The sequence below is a fragment of the Brassica oleracea genome, chromosome C5, assembly GCF_000695525.1.
Source record: "Brassica oleracea var. oleracea cultivar TO1000 chromosome C5, BOL, whole genome shotgun sequence".
Lineage (NCBI taxonomy): Eukaryota > Viridiplantae > Streptophyta > Magnoliopsida > Brassicales > Brassicaceae > Brassica > Brassica oleracea.
This window is the reverse complement of record NC_027752.1, coordinates 31,814,522-31,825,083: the sequence shown is the minus strand read 5'-3', so window position 1 is coordinate 31,825,083 and position 10,562 is coordinate 31,814,522. Positions and strand designations below refer to the sequence as shown.

The window sequence follows — 10,562 nt, the reverse complement described above, 5'->3', positions numbered from 1 at the left end:
AGAAGTTGGAGGTCCAACCTTTTTATGTCCATTCTCTTCTCCTTCGTTGAAGTAACCATTGTACAACATATCTTCTGGTAAAAGCTTTTCAAAAACAACCCTAAACTTTAAAGCAACACACTTCATCAGATATGTTGCGTTCCACCTCGTAATACAGTCCAAAGACAAGCTTCCTCTAATAAGTTTTCCTGTGAGGACCCTCAACTGAAATGATTGTAGCCATGAACCAGATGATCTTAAATACTTGACCGCATTTCTAATAGCCACCACACTCTCTTTTACCTCAGCTAAACCATCCCTCACTATTAAATTTAAAATGTGGGCACATCAACACATATGCAACAACACCCCATTCCTAACTAAAGCATCTGGTCCTACTTGCCTTATCATTCCCTTTAGCGTTGTCTACTGTTATTGTGAACACCTTCTCAATTCCTCAATCCTCAAGACATTGAATCAGATGTTCAGCAATCTTTTCTCCTTTATGATCTGTCACTGGGTTGATGCTAATAATCATCTTCTGCATATTCCAGTTTCTGTCAATCCAGTGAGCCATCACAACCATGTAGTTGTAAGAGGTTGTAGGAGCAACCCATATATCTGTGGTTAGAGAAACTTTCTTCTTCTCAGAACTGAACAAGTTGTTGGGGTCAAAACCGGTTACGACGAAATCAAAGTCTGAAACTTCCCGAGAAATGTCTTTTATGAAAAAAGAAAAATAAAATTCAAAAGAATAGAGAAGCGGAAGAACTAAGTCAAGTTTCGTAGCAGTTCCGAAAAGGATTCACGAAATAAAGTCTTCGAGAAAGGTTGCTCGAGGCCTCGGACAACGGATCCCGAAAAGCGAAAGACCCATCGTCCAACTCGCCAAACGTAAGAGTTGGACCGGCCAAGCCGTCCAACTCGTCAAATGGGCGAGTTGGACCGACAGTCAAACGAGCGAGTTGGACCGACCAAGCTGCCTTCACCCCACTCTCGTAGCTCCCTCTTCTGAGATCGGATCGAACTGACTCTTGTTTCGTCTCGATCGGAGTCACCATCGGAACTTTACAGTTTGGAAACCGCAAAGAACTCGTTCTCTCGAAGTAAATTCAGATTTCTCGTGTAAAACGGCAACAGTTTACTGAACAACTCGGACTGCCTACGCTATACGAGGAATCTGGATGTTCTTCGAAATAGATGTCGCATCAAGAAACGCTCTTTCGAAGAAATCGTAAAAAACGTTTAAGTCGGAAAATGGCCCAAAGAGGCCTAAAACGCGGCTAAGGGCCCACTTACGGCTTCGTAACGAAATCGAGCCTAAATTGTTATGACGGTTATGCAGGGGAAGATAAATGTCAAGTTCGGAAGATAAATGTGAAGTTTCCGAAGATAAACATGAAGATCGAGGGAAAATGGAATATTTCCGCGAAGCGATAAACTCGACCGAGGGCAGAAAGGGAAAGAGCAAACCGCCTCTTGGAGAGTATATAAGAATGTCGAAATTGTACATGCAGAAGGAGGCAATTTTTCTACTCCGAGCAAAACTTAGCACTTATAGCAATTTAGGCAATTTTCCGTTTTTGTTATCGAGCTGCGACTCAACTAGGTTTTCAAGTCATAGGTTGCTAGAATTAGGGATCTCGCTGACAGCTCTTGTGGCCGAAGGCTCTTACCTCATTGTAACGCTCAAACGCAGATTCAGAATAATAAACTTCTTGCTCTCTTTTCGATTCCTTATTTATTTTTCGTCTATACTTTCGTGTTCTGATTGATTGGCGTGTGGTTTAGAAGATATCCGGGACCTCTGGGAAATTAGGGTTTTCATAACTTTCCTAATTTAAACGGAAATCGACAGTGCGAATTTCGGTCCCCACAGTTTGGCGCTAGAAGGAGGGAGTACGGATCAATTTAACTCTCAGCCACCAACGCTCGATCAGACATGTCAGCTGACGATCACAACAACCAACAAACTCGCAACGGTGATGCCGTCGATGACAACGTTGAAAACACTCCAGCAGCGAACGTTACCGCGGTTAACCTCAACACCGCAGCGTTCGAGGAGGTCCAGAAGATGTTCCCGGCTTTCGAAAAGAAGTCAGAAGAATGGGACACGGTAATGAGTTCTCTCGCTAAACAGGTCGAAAACTTAACAGCAAGAACCAAAGCCGTCCTTCCATGCGGAACAACCCGAGTCCGCGGAAGAAGACTCGATTTCGCAACTCATTCGGACCGGTCCGGAAACGCGCAGGGGAAAACGTCCGGGCAAAGCCCCGACGAAATCACTCCTGCGCCAACGCGGAAAAACCCGGGAGATCTTCCCCCTATCGTGGAAGACAAGGAGTAAGGAGAAATTGGGCGCGTCGATGTGGATTCTAGCAGTCAGTCCGAACCTACTGACGAAGACGCAGACGTGCATCCGCGTCGTACAAAGAGCCATGCGGCTCAAGATGATTCCCAGTTCGATAATCTTATGACCGAAGAAGAAGAAGCTATATTTTGGGACGAACAGGAAGAACTGGCCGAGGAGCAGACTCAGAACCTCCCGGCAAACGCCAACAAAGTCGAAAACCTGCTAGTGAGAAATCCCAGATCCGCGATCTTTGCGATCATCTCATGAAAACGGTTGCAGAAGTCAGAACAGTGAAATCTCATATTCACCACGCTATTAGCACCACGCCTGATATCGATTTGCTGCTCGAGGAATCTCAAAAAACGCCCTTTACTACCCGCATCACCGGAACAAGGGTTTCAGATCCTGGAAAGATCAAGGTAACGCCTTACGACGGTACGACCGATCCAAGGGCACACTTGCAGGCTTTCCATATCGCAATGGGGAGAGCCAAATTCAAAGAAAGTGAAAGAGATGTCGGCGAATGCTGCCTCTTCGTCGAAAACCTCCAAGGAGGAGCACTCGAATGGTTCTCTCGCCTGAAGCGAAATTCCATCGGAAGCTTTCGCAAACTCGCCTCGGAGTTCCTCAAGCAGTACTCTATGTTCATAAACCGAGAAACCTCCGATGTCGATCTCTGGAGCATGTCCCAGGGAGAGGACGAACCTGTCCGCGACTTCATAAAATGGTTTAAGATTCTCATGGCTAGAGTCAGTGGAATAAGCGACAAAATACCAGTAGACGCACTCCGTAAGACGCTCTGGTACAAGTCAAACTTCAGGAAAATGATAACCTTGGATAAGCCGCGTACGATTCAGGACGCGCTCCATAAAGCCACGGACTACATAATCATCAAAGAAGAGACAAAAGTCCTATCGCAAAAATAGAGGCTCACGAAGACATCGTCAAAGGATCCCAAGTCGGATCATAAACTTAAAAGGAGAAACCCTCGTAACGACAAAAACATCCATCACGGGGAAGAAGAGACACAGGGAGCGCATAACTACGCCATCAACTCCGGACCGGAGCAAGGCCGGACGACGGGTAATACATGGACCTGGAATCCGAATTACGACGAGAACACCTTCTGCGACTTTCACCAGGCCCGCGGCCACTTGACCGTAAACTGTAAAGTTCTCGGTGCCAGGTTGGCCGCAAAGCTGCTCGCGGGAGAACTCGCCGAAGTGTCTAGCGTAAAAGACCTCGTCCGCGGTTCAGACCGCCCTCTGAGAAACGATAAGGCCCTGGAGAACTCTCTCCAAGGGAACCAATCAGGAGAAAAGCGCAGGAGAAGGCATGATGAGAAGGACAACGACAATAGTCGCCGCAGAGTAAATATGATTATCAGAGGATCGCAGTACTGAAGCGATACCATCTCCGTCATCAAAACTTATCAACCCAAGGCTGAGACGAGAGCAAATTTGCTAACCTGGTCTGCGCCTAGCGACTTCCCGAAAAGAGCAATCACTTTCGATGAAGATGAGCCCGGCGGGATCGATCAGCCCCACTGCGATCCGCTCGTGATCGATCTCGTGATAAGAGATCTCGAGGTCACAAGAGTTCTCATCGACAATGGTAGCACGGTTAATGTCATCTTCCGCGATACTCTCAAGAGGATGAACGTCGAGCTAGTAGAGGTAGTACCATCGCCCAGGCCGCTAACCGGTTTCGAAGGCACGACGTCAATGACCATCGGATCAATCAAATTGCCTGTTGCTGCGAAAGAAGTCACGAAGATCGTTGACTTCGCGGTCATCGACCAGCTTGCCATCTACAACGTCATTATGGGCACGCCTTGGCTAATAGCCATGAAGGCAGTCACGTCGACTTATCACTTAGGCATCAAATTTCGGACTCATAACGAAATTACTGCAATATGGGGATGCCAGACACAGTCGAGACACTGCTTCCTGGCCGAAGATAGTGAAATCCAAACGGGCGAAGCTAACTCATGCACTAACTGAAAACGCTTCGAAAAGAGACGACATAGAATCGTCGACTCAAACAACGGCCAGGAAACAATCAGTTTCGGAGCCCAGCGCTTCAACCCAACCGGAGGAGAAGAACCCGGTAGAAGACGTCAGTCCTGCGACTAAGGCGACCGACACAAACGCGATAGCCAAGTAGACACACTCGTACAAGCCACGAAACTACGAGATGGCTTGATCTCTGAAAGGGGTACGTAAGCAGCTTGTCGAAGGACGAGTTCAGCTATCCCCCCTTCGAAAAAGGAGGGGGGGGGAGTGGGTACATATATGAGTGCTCGTATATTCCCACATTCTAAAATATTTGCCTTGTACTCAATATTTTTGAAACTATTTCGGCAATAAAGAGTTCTTTCAAAAATCTCTTATCTTGCGTAACGTCTTGTTATATTTTCGGAAAACATCCATATACGAGCAAAACGATTATCATACAAACCCGGAAAAGGGAAACTTGTAAAAAATCGTCTTGCCTTAAAACGGATCGACTCCACACTAATTTGTCCAACAAAGAAACTTCGTCTCATCAACTAAGGCATCGCCGAAATCAACAGATTTCGCCCACCAAAACTCCTTTGAAACCACATGTCGGTCGTACCATCAAATCCGACTCTCGACCTGAAAAAGAGACCCCAATCACAGATACATTACTAACATGAAGTGTGTCCTCAAAAAAATAAGCGAGACGTCGCCTATATCTTCGAGAACATGCTCCCAGTCCGTTCGCGACTAAAAATTACAAACGCTTGTCGATTGGCCCCGCCAAGCACTTTAGTCGTCCTAAACAAACACATTTAGACTTATCCTAAGGATATGTCCTCTTACATCCGACTAGGATAATATAACGCGCTATAAAAGAAATATGAAATTTTGGTCAGCACTTTCGGGAGACTTAAAAATTGTCCTCGAAGAGATGCTCAATTCCTACCATACAAGTCGCATAAGCCGAAAACATATCGCGGACTTTAAAGCGGACAGAATCAGGTCGAAAACAATACGGGAAACGTAAGTTGAAGTAGTCATCGTACCCCCTAAAGCCGTGATTAGACCAAGGTATTACCCTAAACCCAACACACTGGTCTCTAACGTCTCAGTGCATGATATCGAAAAGATACGAGATCCTGAAAGCATGTCTCTTCGTCCACATCTAAACGCCCTCGAAAATTTGAGAATTTCTCAAACATCTCAGACGAGCAACAAACAGGACGATCCACAAAAAGGATAAGGAGCGAGATGACAACTCGAATCCTTCTCCTACACTTAACAAAAACCCAAACATTCTCGAAACCTTTTTCTTATAAAGAGTACGAATTACACAAAGGCCGGTAAACGGCAGGGATTCAAAGCCACACACGGCCAGTCCCACTACATAAAAACACGGCCACACTTGGCCGGAAACAAACCAACAATAAAATATGATACAAGGGAACACTTTCCCGATAAGCCACAGAAGTCCTCACCAATCAACCATCAACATCGAAGTACCCGGTCATGAATCTCATTATCGAGTAATCGTCGAGATCAAGGGGAACGGTCGGCTGGCTCACTTCGCTCGTCTCGTCAGGAGCTCCTGTCTCAGCTTCCACCGTGTCAGGACAAATAGGAATTGGCTCCCATTGCTCCCAAATCCTTTCCTCGATCCGAGGAATCGCAAAATCTCAGTCTCTCTCATTCATGCGCCAAGTTTGCCTCGAATTCTTGACGTTATGCAAATAATCAGCAGCCTGCGTGAGATACAGTCCGCCCTCAGTGTCGCGGCACTCGCAATAATCCCCGAGATCTCGATAACTCTCCTTAAGCTCCCCAAACTCGTAAGAGAACTTGTCACGACGAGTCTTCATTACCTCGGCCATCTCTCTCCCTCGCTTGTTGATACACTAAAATTGGATCTTTGCTACTGTCAAGTTAACAGTGTAGTTGTAATATCTTTGATCATACGCTATGTCTGCCGCAGCTAGACCCCCTCCCTATCGTAACGTTTTCGCGTGAGCTATTGTAAATAGATTTATTGTAGCGTTTATTTTCTGCTATGATAAAAATATTTGATGGCACATGTTTCGTGCTATTATGTAATTTTCTATGGCATTGTTATCATGCTGCAATGTTGTGTATGATAATACATTTTCAGTGCCACTGACACTGAGTTATATATATACATTATAAGTTATACAGAATATACATTTAATTTCTTTTTTAGAAAAATAAATTAGACATTAGTTTATAATTAAATCGGTTTAGTTGACAAAAAGGAAATTGATATTTTTATAAATCGAATTTTGGTTTACATGGTTTACAATTACAAATTGGTTTATAGTTCAAAATTGGCTTAAAATTACAAATTGGTTAACTAATTAACCCTAACTAAACCTAATACATCCACCAAACTACATTCTTCTTCAGTCTCCGCCGACCATGATGCTTGCATCTCCACCGCACGACCACCACCCCACCACCGGCTTGCACCACCGCTGCACCACGCTTGACCGGAGACGCCGCTATGTAACGCGACTTCTTCTCCTTGCCTTGCTCCTTAATAAATCTGTAAGCAAAACAAAAAAAATCAATCATAAATATATAAGAAGATGACGAGAACAAGAGAGCAGATAAAAAGAAGGTGAAGTGAGTTGACCTGTGGTGGTAATGAGGAGGAGAAGCCAACGCAGAGCTTGACCAGAGACGAGTCTGCCGCGCCTCCACCGTCGCTTTTGCGCCTTCTCCGCCTTTCTGAAGAAGATGGTTGGAGATGTGTCGTGTGTGTGAAAGAGAGATTAGGAGAGTGAGACAGAGAGATGTCTGTGAGATGAATCGTTTGTGTGAATGGTTAAGGAAAAGAGATATATAAAGATTAGAGAGATTTGTCGAAGATGGAGAGATCTCAGAAAAAAAAAAGAGATATGTGAAGATAAGAGAGAGATAAAAAAAAGAAAATAAAAAAAGAAAATAAAAAAATATCATCCGCTGATTTAATTGTATCCTACGGCTGAGAGGGTGATCCGCGTGATGAGAGTTGATTGGCCTGTAGTTTTCCTTCTTTTTTTTATTAATTACCCAATATAGTTTTTCCTTTTTGTTTTTATCTTTTGTTGTTATATTTTAAATATTTTGATGACTTTTGGTTTATATTTTTTTAAAAATAGATGTTTGATATAAAATTAAGATTTTATAATCACTATTTTACAGCTCAAATTTTTAAAATCTGATAATATTAATATTATAATTGTTGACTATTAGTTTATATAGTTGTGGTTAAGTTTAAAGTATATGGTTTGAGGTTTTTAAAATAGAATTGGGATTAAGTTAAAATTTAGGATAAATATTTTAAAAATAAATTGATAATTTACAATTTCTATAAGGAACATGTTTTAGTCTAGTACTTAGATTATTTGTAAACATTAGGTTTATGGCTTTGTATGTAGGGTTTGATTTGGGTTTAGGGTATTAGATTGAAGGTTTGGAGTATAGTTTTCAGACTTAATATTTAATATTAGAATTTAAGATTTAAAATTAAATAATTGAAATAATTAAAATATTGAAGTTTAATATTTTTAGTTAGAGAATAGGGTATATGATTAATTTGGGGTATATGTATATAGGGTTTAGGGTTTGATTGAAAAGATTAGATTGTATTTTTTTGGTTTATTAGAGAATAGGGTTTGAAGTTTTGTATTAGTTTGGGGTATATGTATATATAATTTAGAGTTTAAGTTTGAAATTATAAGTTAAAAGTATAACTCGCAAAGAATTAGAGTTTATATTTAAAGTTTTCAAATTAAAGGTTTGTGTTTATAGTTTAGGATTTAGTGTTTATGATTAAAGTGTAAAATGAAAAATTTATGATGATATAAGGTCTGAGTATATAGGGTTTAGGGTTTATAATTTTTTAAAAATTATGCTGTGTGGTTTATAATTTGGTTTTATGATTAAAAGTGTAAAATAAAATATCTATGATGATATAAGGTCTGGGTATATATGGTTTATTATGTTTGATATAAACCCTAAAGCCTAAATTTAAACTTTAACCCCAATTTATTTTTGTATTTAGAAAAAACATAATAGATAAAAAATAGTTGTTTTTTTAAATTATGACATTTGTGAATTGTTATATTATTAATGGCATAACAAATTAAAGTTTGTGTGTTTGGAGTTTAAATTTAAGATTTTGCTATCATCTTGAAGTCTAACGAAGCTTTATGCCAACGGCCTTGTCACAGTCTTGAACACATAAGAACCACACTAAATAACTTGATAAATCAATACAGAAGTTTGCGTTTCCAGAACCTAATCTCCAGCAAGAAGCAGATCCAACAAATACACAACCAACATCTACCAATATCTCATCCCTTGCAAATCTTGCAAGCAAGTTTGATGTCCGGACTGCACAATCCCCAATGAGAACAATCTTGATGAGGTAGTCTTCACTCTTGTCCTCCTCGGAATGAAAAGCCATCTCCTTGTTATTGTTACATTACATAAGAAAAATCAATACGAAACAGAGACATATGCAAGTCATAACAAAAAGAGAAGGAACATATTCAAATTCTGTCAAGTCTCCATTAAGATATAAAGCTAGATGTGTCAGAAGCTAAGTTTCTTCACACAACTGATAGCAGATTGGACAAAATAAATGAGACAATACAAACAGCAACTCAATATTAGATAAGTTCTACATGTTCAATCATGTATGTTCACTGAGACCAACTAAGAAACAAATAAATGAGCAAGTACAAGACAATCAAAACTCCGGTGGAGACAAACGTACCTTAGATTGGCGGCCACGAGGTCGAACACGGCGGATCTCGAACACGGCAGATCAATGAAGCGGTGGCGAAAACGGCGGTGTCAAAGCAAGACCCGACCCAGAATGTGATGGAACAGTCAACAACCTAAACAACCAAAACCAGTCGTGACAAAGAACACACCACAAACAAAGATAAACTTGTAAAAGAGACTTAGACCTGCCCAAAGCTGCTCCTCAGTGACCTAAGCCCCCAAAAAATTAGTATAAGTGAGAATATCGCAAGCCTGTGGAAGAACCATTGAAGAAAGGTGGAAGCTTTTACAAACCTGTGCAACTGAAACTGATAAAACGAAGGGAATAAGAAGAAGAAGCGAGAGACGGGAAATGTGATGGTGGCGAAGAGCGACGGAGGAAGGCGAAGGAGCCAATTCGCCGTGGAGGGAGGAGATTCGGAAAGAAGAAGAAGACGAAGAGTCTACGACGACGAGATCCAGTGGCTTGACGGATTAGGGTTCCTGAATTCGACTTTGAACAAGGCCAATCCATTTGTGTTTCTTCGATTGGAATGGATAGATTAATTCGGAGTAAACAATGAAGAAGAAGATGGAGAGAATAAATAATTTTTTTTTTCTTTTGTAAAACGGAAATAACTTGGCAAAAACTAACTTAAGTTTTTTTTTTGGTACGAATGTGAAATTTCACTGTTTTTACTTCCAAAATGACATTCCAGCTACGAAATTGATTTTTCCGTTTCCTTTTAATGAAATTTTATCGTAGCGCAGATTTAAAGCTACAATAGAGTTGTGATTCGATTTTGACACTTTTGGTAGCAGTTGGTGAATTCGTGCTACCGCGAACTGCTACCAATATCCATATTTCTTGTAGTGCCACAAAGTTTGGACTGACTCGATGAAGACATCAAAACGACTCAAAGCGGAGTGACTCTAAACATAAAACCAAAAGTAAACGATTAGTAGCAGATAAGCGCCTCCCCCAGACTTACGTCTCACCATCCCTGGTGAGAAAATAATTCATGGAAAAGATAAAATAATAAAAAAGTGCAGGAAACAGAAACAGAAATAGAAATAGTTCAAACGGATATAACAATGGAGATAGAACTAGGAGACTGAATAGTAAGTATCATCGCTCTCAGACTGGCCCGCGGAACGCATGTTCCTTCTGCGGGGAGTGGCCCATGGAGTCTCTTCGTCACCCCTTGCAGTTCCTGCTGGCTCCTTCCCTGGACGATGACTGCTCGGTGTAGGCTGGTCGTGACGAGGTTCAGCTGTGCTAGGAGCTCCCATGCATCGTCCAGTGATCGTCTTCAGTATCCTCTTCATGAGGCTGTTGTTCTTGCGCTGAGAATCTACCATCCAGCGACGGTAGGCGGAGTCATCTGCGTTGTCATCAAGGGGGCCCATGTCATATGCATTGTCGCCTCCATCTGTGCGGACAAACTCAACATCGTCCA

General features: G+C 41.8%; 1 protein-coding gene and 1 long non-coding RNA gene across 2 annotated transcripts; one reads left to right on the top strand and one right to left on the bottom strand.

The window, feature by feature from the left end:
- The first annotated feature begins 2,595 nt into the window (after window positions 1-2,595).
- LOC106345001 lies at window positions 2,596-4,335 on the top strand. Its single transcript, XM_013784279.1, has 3 exons — window positions 2,596-3,134; window positions 3,312-3,702; window positions 3,775-4,335. Exons 1-3 carry the CDS (start codon window positions 2,596-2,598, stop codon window positions 4,333-4,335), a joined length of 1,491 nt encoding a protein of 496 aa, XP_013639733.1.
- A 4,188-nt stretch (window positions 4,336-8,523) lies between these two features.
- Window positions 8,524-9,732, bottom strand: LOC106292941. The gene is made up of 3 exons (XR_001260294.1): window positions 9,418-9,732; window positions 9,113-9,333; window positions 8,524-8,803 (listed from the first exon to the last, which is right to left on the bottom strand). It is a non-coding gene; the product is annotated as an uncharacterized LOC106292941 (long non-coding RNA).
- Between the last annotated feature and the right edge of the window lie 830 nt (window positions 9,733-10,562).

Bases quoted from the DNA above. Each gene is read 5' to 3' on its own strand.
- LOC106345001 (XM_013784279.1), top strand. From the start codon at position 2,596: ATGAAAACGGTTGCAGAAGTCAGAACAGTGAAATCTCATATTCACCAC. The intron at 3,135-3,311 runs GTACAAGTCAAA...TAAACTTAAAAG, and splicing joins GCACTCCGTAAGACGCTCTG to GAGAAACCCTCGTAACGACA. The intron at 3,703-3,774 runs GTAAATATGATT...TATCAACCCAAG, and splicing joins ACGACAATAGTCGCCGCAGA to GCTGAGACGAGAGCAAATTT.